At 34.1% G+C, this 18,024-nt stretch overlaps 3 protein-coding genes across 10 annotated transcripts; 2 read left to right on the top strand and 1 right to left on the bottom strand.

Annotated features, from left to right (window-relative positions):
• The first annotated feature begins 5,743 nt into the window (after positions 1-5,743).
• LOC107480827 (uncharacterized) lies at positions 5,744-10,450 on the top strand. Of its 5 annotated transcripts, none has more exons than XM_016101016.3 (5): positions 5,744-6,195; positions 8,201-8,926; positions 9,180-9,316; positions 9,417-9,554; positions 10,007-10,450. In XM_016101016.3, exons 3-5 carry the CDS (start codon positions 9,188-9,190, stop codon positions 10,196-10,198), a joined length of 459 nt encoding a protein of 152 aa, XP_015956502.1. In that variant the 5' UTR covers positions 5,744-6,195; positions 8,201-8,926; positions 9,180-9,187; the 3' UTR covers positions 10,199-10,450. The 5 variants fall into 5 exon arrangements, with proteins under 5 accessions (XP_015956502.1, XP_052113123.1, XP_052113127.1 ...); XM_052257163.1 differs by having other exon boundaries at positions 8,201-8,289; XM_052257167.1 differs by having other exon boundaries at positions 8,201-8,264.
• Positions 10,451-10,813: 363 nt separating this feature from the next.
• Positions 10,814-17,701, top strand: LOC107481036 (uncharacterized). 4 transcript variants are annotated; one of them, XR_008002361.1, is made up of 4 exons: positions 10,814-11,020; positions 11,098-11,334; positions 11,433-11,767; positions 17,529-17,701. XR_008002361.1 is itself a non-coding variant. In XM_052253578.1 (3 exons), exons 1-3 carry the CDS (start codon positions 10,970-10,972, stop codon positions 11,496-11,498), a joined length of 348 nt encoding a protein of 115 aa, XP_052109538.1. In that variant the 5' UTR covers positions 10,814-10,969; the 3' UTR covers positions 11,499-12,095. The 4 variants fall into 4 exon arrangements, 3 of the variants coding, with proteins under 3 accessions (XP_052109538.1, XP_052109559.1, XP_052109525.1); XM_052253578.1 differs by lacking the exon at positions 17,529-17,701 and having other exon boundaries at positions 11,104-11,334; positions 11,433-12,095; XM_052253599.1 differs by lacking the exon at positions 17,529-17,701 and having other exon boundaries at positions 11,454-12,094.
• On the bottom strand, positions 16,074-17,536 carry LOC110279298 (uncharacterized). The gene has a single exon (XM_021138535.2). The coding sequence runs from the start codon at positions 17,457-17,459 to the stop codon at positions 16,290-16,292; it is 1,170 nt and encodes a 389-aa protein (XP_020994194.1). The 5' UTR covers positions 17,460-17,536; the 3' UTR covers positions 16,074-16,289.
• Positions 17,702-18,024: the final 323 nt, after the last annotated feature.

An 18,024-nucleotide genomic window follows, 5' to 3' on the forward strand; every position in this document is an offset into this window, starting at 1 on the left:
AAAAGCGACGACTCGCTGGTTGATGATTGATCATGTGCAATGTTGACAAACATCAATGTTTTTGAATCACCACCAAGACATGGCTGCAATGCACATGCATACAACATAGAAAGTTAAGTAGTAACAGACTAAACAGAGCCAAAAATAAAAAACAATTAACAATAAAAATTAAATACCAGCAACAAATAATCACCCTAACCTTAAAATCAATAACTATTTCAACAAAAATTTATAAACATCATACTCAAAAATAAAAAAATGGCAACAACAGGCCAGCACCATAAGAAATCCATTTCAACAACATAATTTTAACAACATAAAATCAATTATTTACTTAATTGAAGATTCAGAAATCACTATAATTATCAGACATTCAAGTTTCAACACAGATTCAACAGAGCATAAAATAAAATCACTAAACAGTTCCACTAACCTTCGAATGAGAGCAAGACGACGATGACGAGACGAGAAGACACGACGGTGAGCAGCTGGAACAGCGAAGCTAGAAGACGACGCGACGACGACGTGCCTTGCTAGGGGCTTGGGTTTGGAACAGGGGGAAGGCGGAGGCCATGGAGGCGCCTACAACGACAGACGGCGACGGCGGATCCATTGAAAAGTCTAGGTTTTTGATTTGGGTTTTGATATCTTGAAGAAGCTAGGGCTGGTGAGAGGAGAGGGACATTTGATTCACAGAGAAGTTTTGAGGAGGGGAGTGACGCGGCATGGGTTTGGGTATCAAAATGACGTCATTTATTAAAAACCGGCCATTTTCCAGTCTGTTCCAACTGACCGGTTTCAATTTGGTCCAACTGGCCAGTTTTCGGCCCTATCCAACCGGCCAATTTTCGGTTTGGTTAGTTTGGCCGTTTTTCTAACGATTTTGAAATTGGTGATTTCAGAGAGAGGATCGGACCATTTTCTCGTCAGTTTCTAGTTGAATTGGTTCAACCAATTAGTGCGATCCAGTTTTTAAAAGTTGGAGTTTGGTAATGGTTATTAGAAAAAAATGACAAAAATTTAATTTTATTATATTTAATAGACTTATTAAAAATACATTATCTTAATTATTATAAATTAAATAATATTTATACTTTTATCTTGAGGCAATAAATTAAAATGAAATAATATTTTTACAAAATTAATTGAATTTTGTTTGGTTTTACTTTTATTTTATTTTATTTTATATTTTTTTGTAGATTAAAAATAATGTTACTAATATATGAATAATGTTAAAACATATTAAACTAATTTTGTAAAGGCAAAAAAATTTAGTTACTATAAAAGACAAGTGCATAAATAAGCACTAACGTATCTATTAATCTAATTTTTTAAAATATATATAATAATAAATGAGATGTTAATTAATATGATGATTATTTCATATTTTGATTAAAAAGTTTTGAAATTGAGTCTTAGAAACAAAAAATATACCTTTTTTATAAATTATATATAATTGAGTCCAAAATGTGTTGCTAATCTGTATGAAAATTTTGGCGCCATCCAGAAAAATTTGGTGCCGAAATTTGGAACAATATTTCGACAAATTTAGGACAGAAATATTCTTCCATAACCTCTCCACTAAAAGTTATTCAGAATTCGTCTCAAATTTGTCCGAAATTATAAAGTCATTCAGACGAAATAAATTTCTTCTGAAATTTTTGTCTGAAAAAACCTTATTTCTAGTAGTGTCTGGAGTCCATGCAAAAATCTTTTTCAAACAAAGAAAAATATCACAAGTCTGGAAAGCACACTCATCTTTCTTTGAAGGGTGTATCCTACCCTAGAACTCATATAAATTAGGGTTTTTGGTAAAAACGGAAGTTAAACATATTTTTCTCGTGTACTCCTCCTCCCGATTAAGGTTTTGTTTAGCTTCGGAGTCCATGCAAAAATCTTTTTCAAGAAATGAAAAATACCACAAGTCTGGAAAGCACATTCATCGCTCTTTAATTGGAAGGTGTATCCTACCCTAGAACTCATGTAAATTAGGATTTTCGGTGAAAACGGGAGCTAAATATATTTTTCTCGTGTACTCCTCACCCCGATTAAGGTTGTGTTCAGCTCTGGAGCCCATACAAATATATTTTTAATTTGGGCACGCATATCGAGGTGAATAGTAACCGTGCGCGACCCAAATCTGGGCCCAATCCGCACCAAAAGAACGATATTGTTTGGTCGATCTGTTTCGGGGAATGTGCAGGCTTACCCAAAACCCTAAACCCTAACCTGAAGTATCATCTACCAATCTATCAATGTTCGGGAGTGGATAGGAATCTTTCGGACATGCTTTGTTCAAGTCTGAAAAATCTACACACATGCGCCATTTACCCGAGCTTTTCTTAACCATTAACCATTACCAAATTTGCTAACCAAGATGAAAATCTAAGTTCTCGAATGAATCATGCATCAAACAATCTCTGTGTTTCTGTTATTGCTGTGTTTTTTCGTTCTGTGCCAAAATTCCTTTTTTTCTGTCGTATAGGTCAGAAATTGGGATTGACTACTAGTTTATGGCATATAAAGTTTGGCTCAACTCCTGACATGTTGGCAGGTGTCCATGCAAAAGGTCAAAATTGGATTTCAATAGTTCGATGAGGTGTTGTTTGGTTTCTGCAGAGAAAACAGAGCCGATGGTAGTAAATTGATCAGTTTCTCCTAATTGTACCTTTTCTAGGTCGTTTGTTGAAGAGGGTCGACTGCTATTGTCTATGGGGTCCAGCTCGACCAGAGTTGGTATGTTCTCTGTGTTGTAGACAAAGTGAACTCTTGGGAGGATCTCCTTTGGAATGATCTTTAAGCATGCATTGTAGCATTGCCGAGCTTCCTTGTGATTGGTGTACACTGTTACCACTATGTTGTCCTGCACAAGAAACTTTACACAAAGGTAAGCTGTGGAGACGATAGCTCCAAAAGAGTTGAGAGATGAGCATTCCAAAATGATATTATAGGGACTAGCACAATCAACTACTAAAAATTGGATATCTAGGGTTTTTGAATTTGAAAATTTTTCTAGTGTTGTTCTTAACCATGCATAAACTGACATAGGTACCCTTTCTCCGGAGAATCCTACCAATTCCCCAGTTGAGGGTGTAGGGCCTTGTCGCTGAGTTGCATCTTTTTGAAAGTGGAGTAAAACAACACGTCGGCACTACTTCTAGGGTCGAGTAGGACTTTCTTGACTGTCAATTCTCCTGTGTGTATCGAGATTACCACTGGATCGTCCATGTTCGGATTTTGCAATTTGAGATCGGATGCATTGAACGAGATTTGTTCTACTAGAGGTGAGGTGTGTGTATTGTGGTAAGCTCCGTCCATTGTCATCATTGCTTGGTAACTTCTCTTTCTGGTTGCGTTGGTTGTTCCTCCTCTTGCAAAGCCTCCTAAAATGTAGTTTATTACTCCCTTCAAAGTAGGAGATTCAACCGCTTCGAACCAAACTCCTTTGTCCTTGTGATCTGAATTATGGCTCGGTTTGTTAGTGTCTTTGGTTGTTTCTTTTTTATTTCTAGAGCTGACATATTTGTCCAGTAAGCCTTGTCTGACCAATCTCTCCAATAGGTCCTTAGCCACCACGCATTTATCGGTGGTATGGTCGTACTTTTGGTGGAATGCGCAGTGTTTGCTTCTGTCTACATACCTTTGATCCTGATATGTTCCCGCTTTACTTGGCGGCTTTATAAGCTTTTCTTTAATTATATCTTTTCTCTTGGTATTGAACTTGGTGTATGAGTTGAACTTTGGTGTCAATTTGAAAGGTTTTTAGGGCCCTTGCTCTGAGGTCTGTGCGTCCTTTCTTCTTCTTTCCGAGATGATGGTTTTCCATTCTCCGGGCTTCCCTTGGTTCCTCGATTTCGATTTGTCCAATTGCCTTATCTTTAAATTCATCCAATGTTTTCGGCTTTGCCATTGCTATTACTTCCTGGAATCTTTTAGGTCGAAGACCGCTTTTTAAGGCATGCAGGTGTACCTCTGGATTGAGGTTTAGAATCTCCATGTTTGCTGTTGTGAAACGTGTCATGTAGTCTTTTAGACTTTCGTGTTGCCTCTATTTGATTGTACTGAGGTAATCTGAATCTCATACGTAAATTTTGGATGCTGCAAAATTGTTTATGAATAACTTGGTGAATTCGTCAAAGCTCGAGATTGAACCTGCGGGTAAATTAAAAAACCAAAGTAAAGCAACTCCATCTAAAAAAGTAGGGAAAAAACGACACAAAATAGGATCAGAGTCACTATTCAGGAACATCATGGATTCGAATTTAGTAACGTGAATTTTAGGATCTCCGATTCCTTTGTAAGGTGCCAATGTCATAATTCGAACCGGTCTGACCGCGAACCAGTAGCTTAGGCGGTTTGGTTTATTAGCAGAAACCGGATACAAATCGTTGAACCGGCTGGTCAAACCGGACCGGGACCCGGCCGGTTTACAAGAAACGGCGCCATTTCCTTTGTTGAAAGGAAACAAGGGATTGCACGCGTTTGGCTCCCTTCTCCAACTGCTTCCTTAGTCATCAGCAAAATGCCCTAGCCTCCACCAAAGAAAGCAAACCCTAGCCTCCACCAATCTTGTCGCCGTCTGTCAGAGTGAGAGACTGCTGCTGCCGCCTCTGTCGCACTCAAGAACTTCCATCTTCGTGCTATTGGCGTTCGTTACTTCGCTCTCCATCCCCTATTCGCTCTCATCAGTTGCCTGTTCACCGTCGTTCGTTGCGCTCAACCACTCTCCGTCGTCTGTCGAAGGTCAATGCTCACAGCTTGTGCTTGTTCTTCGTGTTTTTTTATTGTCTATTCAAAAACCAAACCCTCTTCATGCTTGTTCTTCGATGGTTAGTGATCATCGTTTTTTAATACTCACTGTTGGTATTTTGTTTTTCATTGATTGATGATTATTGATTAAGTGATGTGTTACTTTTTTGTTCTTTTTACTTTGTGCTTGAGTTAATTGGATGCTCTGTCAGTGCTTAGTGCTTGTTCTTGGTTGATTGGCTTTGCTCACTACTCTACCTTGTTCTAGCCTATTCTTAATTAATTAACTCTGTTATTGGCTTATTGATTGATGCTAAATTGGTACGGATAAACTGTTACTGACTTGTTCTTGGCTTTTTTGTCTGTTGTTAAATTTTGTTAAAGTTTCTTGATTTTGTGCTCATTATCTCATTCAGTGCTCTTTTTTGTTAATCATTGTGCTGAGCTTGTTAATCATTGGCTTATTGATTGATGCTAAATTGGTACTGATAAACTGTTACTAGCTTGTTCTTGGCTTTTTTTATTTGTTGTTAAATTTTGTTAAAGTTTCTTGATTTTGTGCTCATTACCTCATTAGGACTTTTTTTTTTGTTGTTAATAATTGTGTTGAGCTTGTTAAAATTGGGTTAAAAACCTTGTTAATCTTTGTTAAAGCATGTTAATTTTTGTGTTAAACTTGTGAAAACTATGTTAAAAACTTGATTGGCTTTGCTCACTACTTTGGCTTGTTCTAGCCTGTTCTTGATTAATGAACTCTGCTACTGGCTTATTGGTTGATGCTAAATTACAATGTTCTAAAAATCAGACCGGACCGGTCTAACTGTGAATCGGCAGCAATTACGGTTCGATTTGCCCCCTAAAACCGTTTCTCTAAAAACCAAAGAAAAACCGTCAAACCGACCAGTTTTCGGTCGGTTGGACCGGACAGAGAACCGACCGGTTTAAAAGAAACGGCGTCGTTTTTGCCAAATTTGCTTACTTTCACTCTTTGGTTCTAAAGCTCCTTCGTTTCTTTCTCCCTTTCTCCCTCCGTTTCTTTCATTCACAGAAACTCAGCCAAAAAACCCTAGCACTGTAAGCCAACACCACCGCCGCCGCAAGTAGTGGCATACTGCCGCCGTCCATCCGTCTATCTAGCTTCCCTCGTGCTCCAAGTCTTCAAGCCCCGTTCGCTGTCACCGATCGCAGCTGCTTCCTCAAGCTCGGCGTCCGTCGTCTTTGTCTGCTCAGCCGCGCTTCTGCCGCCGTTGGTTGCCGTTAACGTTCGCGTCTTCGTTCAGCCGTCGTCTTCGTTCGCGTTCTTCGCCGTTCAAGTTTGCTCGGCGTTCACCATTCGCGTTCACTCGCCGTTCACGTTCGTCTGGAAGCCACGTTGCCCTGCTTCAAACTCTGCGACCAACCCGTGCGCTCCACCTAGCCGTCGAACTGCTCTCTTTTGTCGCCGCCGTGAGTTCCCTGAACCCACCACCAGACAATACACTCACATAACACCAATACTCTGCTTCAAACTCTGCAACTTCTTATTTCTATTACAATAAGTAACTATTTGATTTGGCAGTGGTTTGGATTTTTTTCATAAGACTGAATTAAAGTATACAATAGTTATGTTCTCTTCTCTATCACATTGATACTAAGCTTTGAATTCTCTTATTTTGTTTCAAGTTTACCGCACTCAACATGTTTGATGCTTTAACCATATTTCGGGTTGGTTTTACCATTTCTAGCTTTTAGAAAGTTAGTAAGTTGATTGCATGTGAAATTAGAATACTTGGATCTTAGTAATTAGGAAATTTTAGCTGCACAAATAGCATCTTTGTAGAAAACATATTAGCATTGCATTAGTGTTCTTCTGATAAATTTTAACTGTTAGTGTGAACTTGTTAATTTGCTAATTGTTCTTGTGTTGTTGTTCTGTTATTTTTATTTTTATTTTTATTTTGTTGTGATTTACTGCTCTTGAACCTGTTAAGTTGATAATTTGCTAAATTGTTGGGCTGCTGTTGTTTTAATTTGCTAAATTGTTAGGTTTCTGTGATTTAATTTGTTGGATTTTCTATTTAGGTCTTGTTCTTGTTTATTTGCTAAATTGTTGTTGTGTATTTATTGTTGTCTTTGAGATTCTTGCTGGATATTGGTGATCATTGATTTATTATATGCTTCATGTTTTCAAAGGAAAAAAAATTCAAAGGAAAAAAAATTCTGTTTTCATTGTTTTGTTTCAGAAATTATTTTTTGTTGATCAATGCTTAAACTCTAAATGCTGTTCTGTTGGTTTTGCAGTGTTTGTTTTGTTTCAGAAATCAATTTTTTGTTATCAATGCTCAAACTCTGAATGTTGTTCTTCTGTTTTTGTTTTGTTTCATAAATCAATATTTTGTGATCAATGCTCAAACTCCGAATGTTGTTCTGCTGTTTTTGTTGTTTCAGAAATCAATTTTTTGTGATTAATGCTCATACTCTGAATGTTATTCTGTTTTGTTTTAAGGCTGAGTTTAGAAGAGGTGATTGATTTTTGAGTGTTGTTTTGTTTTTGTTTTAAAGGTGTGTGTTGTGTTCAATTTTCATTTTGTAGGAAATTCTTTGAGGTATATAAGAATTAAGAAGGAAGACTATTTTAACGGTATTATTCTGTTGATTCTGGTATGCTACAAGCTTGAACATAGAATTAAAGAGAGAACCCTTTATTATTTTATCATTGGCCTATTTTTGGCATTGCATATAATTGTAGTTTGTTTATTCATAGAACTAGTTGTTTATGATTCCCTTTTGAAGTAAAAAGATGCAGTAGAAGAGTGTTTAGAACCAGTTGCTTTATTCATTGAATTTTTATAGAATCAGGTGTATATTATAAAACGGTTTTTTCGGTTGAACTGAACCGGTTGTACCAATGAACTAGTGAACCAGTAACTAGAGTGGTTCGATGACCGGTCCGGTTTTCTGAACCTTGCTAAATTGGTACTGATAAACTGTTATTGGCTTGTTCTTGCTTTTTTTCTGATGTTAAATTTTATTAAAGTTTCTTTGATTTTGTGCTCATTACCTCACTCAGTGCTTTTTTTGTTGTTGTTAATCATTGTGCTGATCTTGTTAAAATTGGGTTAAAATTGATAATCTTTTGGAGTTTGATGTATAATAGGTTGATTTCAAGCTGAGATTTTCTTCTAACAATGATACTGACAACTGGAATAACTTAACAATTGGACTATTCATTTTAGAGAGGAAAAACATCTACATAATTTTCATATTTTATTGATGAGCATTTGAGCTGTTTATATTTGAAGCTTGTAAAACAGATGGAATGCTTTCTATAAAAACCACGAGTAAGTTTAATGTTCTTCTCACAGTTAGTTTTGCTTTGATTTCATTGAATACATGCATACACCTCAAGCTTGAATATGTTTTGAGCCATAGTATTAAAATGTTTTGAAATTTCTACTTGAAACTTTATTAGGGAGCAGCTCAAAGTTAGGAGTGGAGTAGCTTGCAGCATTGAAAACCATCAGCACAATGAACTGGTGATAGAGGCAGTCATAATAATAAGTAACATGCCAGTAGACATGTTCTGTAATTTTATATTATAGCAATACACATATTCTATCATATTCTATAATTTTTATTGTGTTGATGATTTATTGATTGTTTTTTATTGTGTTGATGAGAGTTGTTCTATAATTTATTTATTATTTTATTTTAAAACGGTTTTTCGGTTGGATTACGATTGGACTGGTTGAACCAGTAAATCAGTGAGTAAAACGGTTCGATGACCGGTCCGGTTCTCAGAACCTTGGTTTGTAGCTTTGTGCTAAGCCTCAAGCTGTCAAGCACAATAAAAGACCAAATGCATATGAGGTACCTTTTTGGTGTGACTCTCCAATCTGACATATAATGATAACTAAGCTAGCCTTTCACATGGGCCTGTATTGATTGGACAAACCAAAAGCCCAAAGTAGTGACAGAAAAAAATTAAAGGCCCAATCCAAGTCCAAAAAAATGTTCCGTGGCTTAAACCCTTTAAAGTTTAAACCCTTCCGAATGGCTTATTTCGTGTAGAGGAGGAAGAAGAAGAAGAGTGCAGGTTCAATAGCACGACAAGTTCGGATTTTTGGGATATAATTCAGAGACTTGTTTTACTCTTCACTGCATAGCTAGGTGTTGAAATTTTTCCATTTCAGCTCAGGTGATTCCATTCGGCTTTCATATTTTGGTTTGCTTGCTCGCTCTCGCGTGTACCCAAATGGCTGCACCCTAATCCCTGTTTTGTATTTGATTTCAATTGCAATTTCAAGCTCTAATGTTTTTCCCTCTTTTCGTCATCAGATTTATGACCTGAATCTCGATTCCTTGACTGCTTTTCAGTTTCATAAACTTGGGGGATTCTTCCCTCTTATGGAACTTGAGTTCTGAAACTAAATGTGAAAATTTGATGACAGTGAATAGGATGGATCACTTTGCGGGAGCTGAAGAGCATCTTGCTCAACAAAGACTGAGGCAGAAGCTTGATGAAGTCAATGTAGCTGCTCAAAATAACCTTGCCCCTATCCAAGACCATGTCAATTTCACTCTCCAGGTTTCTTCTTTCTTGACTGCTTCAATACGATGACAAATTTTGCACTTGCAAGCTTCCTATTCTATATAGTTCATTGTTTGATTGGATTTGACCTTTCCAGAAAGCATATTTCAAATGTGCGTATGAGTGCTTTGATAGGAGCAGAAGGCAGGAAGAGATAACTACTTGTGTCGAAAATTGCAGTATTCCTCTTGCTAATGTTCAACAGACTTTTGATGCTGAGATGCAAAAGTTTCAGGTAAGTCTCTCCTTCCTTTCTCAACTGTTGTTGCTTCTTTAATTGCAAAAGTATTGTGAATTAATTTAATAGACAAGTTTCAATAGTACAATCAACGATTAATTGTCTTTCATTCTAGGTAATCAGTTGAAACTCGATCCACTATTGATTATAGGGTTTGCAAATATTAAAATTGGATCCAATTCACACTTCACTTTTTCAACACTTTTTGATGAAAATTAATGGTTTGTTAAAAGAAATAGAGCAGATATGTATATGTATGCATGCATCTTCGAAAATTTTGCATTGGAAGATCTTTGGACCTCCAAAACATTTAGTTTGATTTCCTATTGAAGATATGGTATTCATAGATCCATGTAACTTACCTCATCTTGTAGTAAAAGGCTTAGTAGTTTTTGTTGTTGATTTCCCATTATTTGGACAATAAATACCTTGTTTTGAACATGGTGCAGGAGAAATTGAATAGATCTCTGATGGTATGTCAAGATAGGTATGAGTCTGCAAAGCTCCAGCAGAAAGGTGGGGCCATGAATGATATGATTTCCTGTGCTGATGAGGCGATCCAAGACAGTACCAAGATGCTACCACTTCTTGCTAATAAGTTGAAATCCTCCTTTGGCATTAAGGACAATGACTCCTCCTAGCTCCATTTTTGTATCCAAAGATTTAGTTATTATTGTAGATGGTGCAAATTTGCAAGACATTATTTTGTAACTCTATCTAGAGTACACAAGATTTTACTTGATTTCTGTACTTAGAATGCTGGGGAAGCTTGATTTATCAATGACCAATAATTATGTGCATTTCGTTAGGTTTTATTTCGCTACCTTCAAATGTAACATTGTATACGATGTGATCATTTTAAATATTAATCGCAAACAACGTCACCCGTGCAATCTAGCCACCTGTTCTTTAAGCGGAATGCAATCTCAACAATGCTGCATGAGTTTCTCCATTGTTTCGTTCTTCAGTAGTATGGTAAACTAACGTGAAAAGATTATGTTATAAACTGGTCATAAGTGGTGATTTTTCTTGTGGGGAACAACTTAATTTAAAAATATAAAAAAATAACTTTTTTTAAAATTATAATTTATATTTTTTTTAAAAAAGTTTTTTATTAAAAATGATATTTTTTATGTAATAAATAAATAAATATTTTTATGTTATATCTAAATATAATTAATAGATAAATTTTTTTTGTATAAAATATTTAACTTTGAAGTTTGAATGATAGAGTTTTCTTTAGTCTTTACCGGACATAACTAATTTGGGTGTAAGTGAAGATAAGTAGAAGTGAACAGAACTAGAAGGAAGAGGAGGCAGCAGCAGTGAACATAACTAATTTGGGTCTAAGCCTGAATTACCAGATATGTACTTCCTCAGTCCTCATTTCTTCTAATTGTAACACACAAACAATGCAAGCAGCATCTCTATCTCAAACCTTCATCGTAAATCCAACTCCACAGGTTATTCCTCTTCTTCTATTCTGAGAGAAGCCAGTAATCGTAGATTGTTTATTTTTAAAATACATATTTTGTGGCAGCTGCAGGTGGCCAGATGCAAGCAGAGAGTAGATGAGTTCATAATCCCCACCATGAATTTTACACGTCTGCCTCCTTCATGGAAGCTTAGACATGCTGCAACAAAAAGGCACTGCTGCTTTCTTTATTTCAAATTGCGTCATTGTTTGTGCGAGTTCAACCTGCTTAAATTCATTCATATTAAATTTGAAATGTTCAGGAACACGTTCGATGTCTTCCTAATGCTGCCGTTTTATCAGGTGCTTGTATTCCTTAGCTCAAACCATGCTCATTTTAATCGAAACTCTTGATTTTTATGTAAACAATTTCTCTTGGACTTCGGTTTTTCTTCTTGTAGATACTGAAATTACTTCTGCAGCGCACATTTCTGGCTCTTTGGAGAAGGAATCGCCATGTGAATTGAAATTGAAGTTGTCTTCTTGTTCTTCCCTCCTTTCCCTAATTAAGAAAGGGTCCGGTCTTGGTTGGTCTTGCTGAACCTTGTGATGGATCAAAGTTACCGGAAGATCACAAAGCGACAATGCTTCCTCTTCATCTTCCTCTTCTTTCACGTGGTGATCCGATTTTTCATGGACTCTATTTGTCGCCATGTACATATGTGAATGGAAATAAGAGAGAACAGGTTTTGTTATAGTGGTGTTTGTGTGTCGGGTAAACAAGCTAAGGTTTAAGGTTTAAGGTTGTTGTTTATTAGCAGCCAGGATGAAGGTTGAGGTGTTTGAATAGGAGAGGGTGCAAGAATCTGTGGGTGACAGTTGACACCGAAAGTGTAGACATTTGGATTTTGGAATGCCTATAAAGGGAAAGGAAAATAATATGAGGAGATTGTGCGGATCCCTGATGAGATAACAAATATGTATTATTAATTATTGACTGAAAATGATATATTTTTTAAACTTTTATTGAAAGAAGGTGAAAATTCATCTGCAGTCAACAATTTGTTATTTGGATTTGTTGAAAAACTTTAGGTTCTCATTCATTATTATTTACTTCTCTTTTTCAGATCTTGACAGATTTTTGTAATAACCAAGTCGATCTAGCGAGTTCTTATTCCTTCAAAGTGAGTAGCATAATTTTGGTAATCTCCTCTCATTACCTATGAAACCACCATGTGTATTTATAGTTTAAAAGACAAATTTTTTACGTGTTTATAATCTATTTAGGAATTTTTTTAGAGTCTTGTATACGTACTTATATGTATTGTATAATTTATATTAATTAAATTCGACATTCTTATTTAAAATCTTTTCATTCATCTACTCATGCCAATTCTATTTTTACCCTGTGCATATAAATTGTAAAAAAAATTGTTTGCAGCCTCTCATTTATGTATTGTTAATACTGTTGATATGTTAAATTAAGAGTTATAAGTTAAAGGTCACCATAATGTTCTAGTTAATATCCAATTATGACCTAAGTATAATGGATTCATTAGTTAGGATGTCAAAGACGAGCCAAGCAATCGGTAATTAGTGTGAAAAAATTAAAGTTTAGTTAAATTTATAAAAAAAATTAAGACATTAAAATTTAATTCAAGGACCCTACAAGCTTACGTCACACAGGAAACTTTGATTTGGAGCAATAATGAAATCTTAACTATAATCAAACACCAAAATCTAAATATAAGTTTACAAGTCATTATAATCAAATTCATAAAACCTAAAACAGACATCAAATCAATAATGTGAGAGAGAAAAAATAAGAAGAGAAAAAGCTCACTAAGATTTCGCTCGAAGAACGAAAAGATGAAACGTGAAAAAGTGCACAGAATTGAGAAGACGAAGCGCAATGAAAAACAACATATAGGTAAGAAGTAGCAAAAAGCAGGCATGCAAAAATCGAACATAAAAAAGGAATTGAAGCTCACCTGAATGCAGAAACAAAAATACAAAAATCAAAAAAGAAAAAATAGCGAAATCAAACCTAAAATCAAACAAGAAATAGCAAAATCAAACACAAAAAATTGCATAAAAAAAGCATGCAAAAATAAAAAATACAAAAATAAAAAACACAAGGAGTAGACGATCACCTTGATCTAGAGGCGAAAATGCAGAATCAAATAAAGAAAAAGAGAAATAAAGTAATGAAAATCAGTTTAAAAAGTATGGAAAAGAACACGATTGAGAATCGCGCTTGAGATAGAGAGAGAGGAGACATGAAAAGAAGAAGTGATTTTTGCGCGTGTAACTGAAATTGGTGAGAATGGGGTGGAGCCTTACGAGTATAGTTGTCAGAATCAAACTGGTGATCAAACCGGTCAGATTATTGGATTACTGAATTACTGGTTTAATCGATGAATTAGTGTGTGTTTGGATTACAGTTTGCAAACGGGAGTTTGCATAAAATTGATTTTGCAAACTTGATTTTGATCAAAAGTAAGTTTGTGTTAAAGTGATTTATGTTTGGTAATTTTTGTATCAAAATAGATTATAGTAAAATAAATGTTGTTTGGTTTATACCATTCAAAATCACTTTTAGATAAAAAATTACTAAAATGGACATCAACTTAAATTTTTTTTATATTATCCTATTATTTTAATTTAGATATTTAAATATATCTTATTAGCTAATTTTATAATAAAATTAATATTTACTTACTAAAATAAAAATAACATATAAAAATAGATAAAATATATTTTTAAATAAAATAGAATCCAACGTTTATGATTTTATTATTATTTATGATTAATTTTTTATTTAATTTATCTTTTTTAATGGAATAATAATCTATATTATAAAAAAATTACACTAAAACATAGTATACGAGAATTACAATTATAAAAGAGAATATTGAAAATAATAAAAAAATTAAATATTTACTTTGTAGTGATCGAAACAAATCTAAAAGTTCTTAGTGATCTTTTTATATAATATATTTTTAGTATTTTTGGTACTCGTTTTTTAGTATGTTATAATTTTTTACTATTATTATTATTTACAGTTAATTTTTTGTTTAATTTACTTTACCTAATAGAATTAATAAATTATATTATAGAAAGATAATAACAAATATAATACACAAAAATCACAATTATAAAAGTATATAATATCAAACAAATAGTTAAAAAAAATAAAAATAATAAATAATAGAAAATAGAACTCATATAAATAGAAATAATAAGAATTTTATAAATAATACAATAACATATATAAAGGATAAAGTTGGTAAAAAATAAATAACTTCAATAATTGAATAACATATCTATGGCTAAAAATCAGTTAAGAAAATGCAGAAGCTACAAATAGTTGCTTCTTGTAAACGTGGTTTTGGCAGCAAAATTACTTCTACGTTCATGAGAAAAAAATTTGCCAAACCAAAAGTTGAAGCTTTCAAGAAATTTAAACGTACTTCTTCCCTTCAAACGAATTTTCCAAACACACCCTTATTAGTTGAATCGATTAATCCGGTCCTATGTAACTAAAAAAATAAAAAATAGTAAAAAATTTAAAATATATATTTTCACTATCATTTTAAGAATATCTAATTGTTCTAAAATAATAAAAATTAAAATAATTAAATATAAGTAAATTATTTGATAAAAAATATTTATGTATATTATAATTTACAAATAAATTAACAAAAAATATAACAATTTGGTGGCTATGAATGGTGACTTTTTTCATTGAGGATGAGTTTCAAACCTACCCCAAGTATTTAAAAAAAATTTAACTTTTAAACGATTCGGTCGAGCCAGTCTCATCAAATTTGACCGATTTTATTCCGAATTTGATCGGTTTGCACAAACTTTTTATTTTGTTTGGTTCAAATATCAGATCGAAATAATATAAAATTTAGTTTATTAATTTTTTGGTCAAACCTATCAATCCGATCTAATTTTAATAACTATGCTTATGAGTGAGAATGGATAGAGTTTGCTTTTCAGTTATTGAATTTTTGTATTTGTGTATGTACTTATATATTGTAACTAAAATATAGACAAAAATTAGTATACACTAATATAACTGCTAAATTTTTTTTGTACATATAATATTTTTTAAATTCTAAATCCAAATATATTCATGCGTAAGGGATGTTTTTCTTTTCAAAGTTACGTTTGATAAGGTGAAAAAGTATCGTATTTTGATGTGGTTCAAAACTTTTTAAAGGGATGAAAAAAAGAAAGAAAGAAAAGGAGCAATGAGACAAACAGAGAAGACTCAAACTTTTACACTAGTACAAAACGAGAAAAAGACAAGAATCCAAGACTTAATTAAAAACCTTTTTTATTTTTTTATTTATTTTAGAAAAGTATAGATAACCAACAATATTTTTTAATAATGTATAAATAATGTGAACTAATAGGGTTAAAAAAATAAATTTAATTAATAACATTAAATTAGGATATAGTGTATTTTTATTTGATTAATGGTTGTTCTTTGATTAATGGTTGTTCATGTTGTTCAAACTAGTCATTATTTACCTAACACTCCTCTTATTTTTTTACTGCTTTCCCAGCCACCGTTGCTCGCGTGACTTTGTGCAGTCGTTTCCCGAATCCTATTCCCACTATTCTCCACCCAGCCAACCATAAAGCATAGAACTTCACACTTTAATCATGACAACCATAAGCACCAACACATATTTCACCTCTTATTTTTGGCACTTATCAATTATCATCTTAGACTCCATCATGGCCACAAATCTCACGTTAATCCAGCTATAATCAATCATTACTTTATGCCCAGATATTCTTTTGCAAGCTAAGTATGTATCTTCTACTATTAAATAATCGTATATTCGTACTAATACTATTTTCAGAGTATAGACAAACAATGTTATCTCAACTGAAATTTCATTAAAAATGAATCATGCAAGAAGAACCTTGCCCATTCAATTCATTCCCATATTTTTGTGCATACGCTAACAATTTTTTTTTTTAGTTTCTGCTATTAGTATTTGAGTTGGAAATTAAATTTTTAGTCTCTGCTATTAGTATTTGAATTAGAAATTAATTACTTTATTTTGATTACTGCCTCTCTTTCTCACGAGAAAGTAAGAAATATAGATTACAGAGCCTGCACTACAACAATATTATAAATTCAATTCAAAATAAAGGAAAGCAAAAGCTACATCCACAAACTCATAATCAAATAATCTAACCTAATCTAATCTAATCTAATCTAAAAGATTAAACTAAAAGCATGCGATCGAGCACGCCCCACAGCATTAACATTCATGACATGGCATGATCAATTAATTCGATGATGATGATGATGATGATGATGATGATAACAAAGCCCTCTCCTCAACACTACTATCATTGCTTATTGCATGTAGCTCCTTTAGCCATTCAAACGTTCTAAGACGACGACGTGACATCACCACTGTCTTCAATTGCTGCTTCTTTTCCCTGTTCTCCATCTTCTTTTTGTTTTTCAACTCGGCCAACACCTTTTCTTTCGCAGCGTGCGTTTCACTTTCTTGTTTGTTGGATCCTTTATTCTTATTCTTATTCTTATTATTATTACCACCAACCCCACCAGCACCGCCTTTGCGCGTGTTGAATCGCGCAACGGTTTCCACGGAACAACTGCAACCACTGAATATACCACCGCCTTTGCCAACAAACTGTTTCATCACATGATTATTAGTATTACTTTTTGTTGTAGAGTTCAAGGAAGGGCTACGGTTGTTGCTACTACCGCTACTGCTATTGCGACTAACGGAATTTCTGTTACCGTTATTGTTTCGGGTCTTTATGTCATGGAGTCCTATCTCCGGTGCAGGGAACACGCCTAAACGGAAAAACTCCCATGCTGACGACGATTTGCGACCTTGAGAACTAACTGAATTTCTTGGAAGGGAATTCGACTGTCTTAATTGGGGTTTAGGACTTGGAATTGTGTGGAATTGGTTTCGAATTTTGGGTTTGGATTTGGTTTTGGTGGTGGTGGAGCTACTGCTGCTTGATGAGTTCTGGCTTCTCAGGCTGCTGCTTCTGCTGCTGCTGCTGTTGCTGCTGCGAAACTCGCCTACCGAACCATGGTCCATGGACTCCGACCTTGATTCGCAAGGCGTGGATTTGAATTGATTTATATTGTCATTACCGTCGTCGATTTTGGAGGATGGTTTGGTTTTTGGGTGCAGCGGGAGGATCTGGCCTTGAAAGAAGACTTCGTCTGCAGCGCACATTTCTGGCTCTTTGGAGAAGGAATCGCCATGTGAATTGAAATTGAAGTTGTCTTCTTGTTCTTCCCTCCTTTCCCTAATTAAGAAAGGGTCCGGTCTTGGTTGGTCTTGCTGAACCTTGTGATGGATCAAAGTTACCGGAAGATCACAAAGCGACAATGCTTCCTCTTCATCTTCCTCTTCTTTCACGTGGTGATCCGATTTTTCATGGACTCTATTTGTCGCCATGTACATATGTGAATGGAAATAAGAGAGAACAGGTTTTGTTATAGTGGTGTTTGTGTGTCGGGTAAACAAGCTAAGGTTTAAGGTTTAAGGTTGTTGTTTATTAGCAGCCAGGATGAAGGTTGAGGTGTTTGAATAGGAGAGGGTGCAAGAATCTGTGGGTGACAGTTGACACCGAAAGTGTAGACATTTGGATTTTGGAATGCCTATAAAGGGAAAGGAAAATAATATAGAGATTGTGCCGATCCCTGATGAGATAATAAATATGTATTATTAAATATTAATTAAAGATTGAAAATGATATTTTTTTTAAACTTTTATTTAAAAAAAGTGAAAATTCACTTGCAATTGATTTTATATGAAATTATTTTTAAATGACTGACACATGTTATTATTTGATTTGAAAAAATCGATTTATTGTATGCGAGTCACTTAGATAAAGATGTCAAAAATATTTTTTTTTAAAGATGTTTTTTAAATTTAAAATTTAACACCTATAATAAATTAAATTATATTATTTTTGTTAAAATTAGACTGGACAAATCAGTTTAACAAAAAAATTAATAAATTAAAT

This window comes from Arachis duranensis, chromosome 1 (genome assembly GCF_000817695.3).
Source record: "Arachis duranensis cultivar V14167 chromosome 1, aradu.V14167.gnm2.J7QH, whole genome shotgun sequence".
Lineage (NCBI taxonomy): Eukaryota > Viridiplantae > Streptophyta > Magnoliopsida > Fabales > Fabaceae > Arachis > Arachis duranensis.

Coding starts and splice junctions, on each gene's coding strand:
- LOC107480827 (XM_016101039.3), top strand. CDS start 9,173: ATGACAGTGAATAGGATGGATCACTTTGCGGGAGCTGAAGAGCATCTT. Junction 9,317..9,416: donor ATGTCAATTTCACTCTCCAG/GTTTCTTCTTTC, acceptor TGACCTTTCCAG/AAAGCATATTTCAAATGTGC. Junction 9,555..10,006: donor CTGAGATGCAAAAGTTTCAG/GTAAGTCTCTCC, acceptor AACATGGTGCAG/GAGAAATTGAATAGATCTCT.
- LOC107481036 (XM_052253565.1), top strand. CDS start 10,970: ATGCAAGCAGCATCTCTATCTCAAACCTTCATCGTAAATCCAACTCCA. Junction 11,021..11,097: donor TCGTAAATCCAACTCCACAG/GTTATTCCTCTT, acceptor ATTTTGTGGCAG/CTGCAGGTGGCCAGATGCAA. Junction 11,335..11,432: donor TAATGCTGCCGTTTTATCAG/GTGCTTGTATTC, acceptor TTCTTCTTGTAG/ATACTGAAATTACTTCTGCA.
- LOC110279298 (XM_021138535.2), bottom strand. CDS start 17,459: ATGTACATGGCGACAAATAGAGTCCATGAAAAATCGGATCACCACGTG.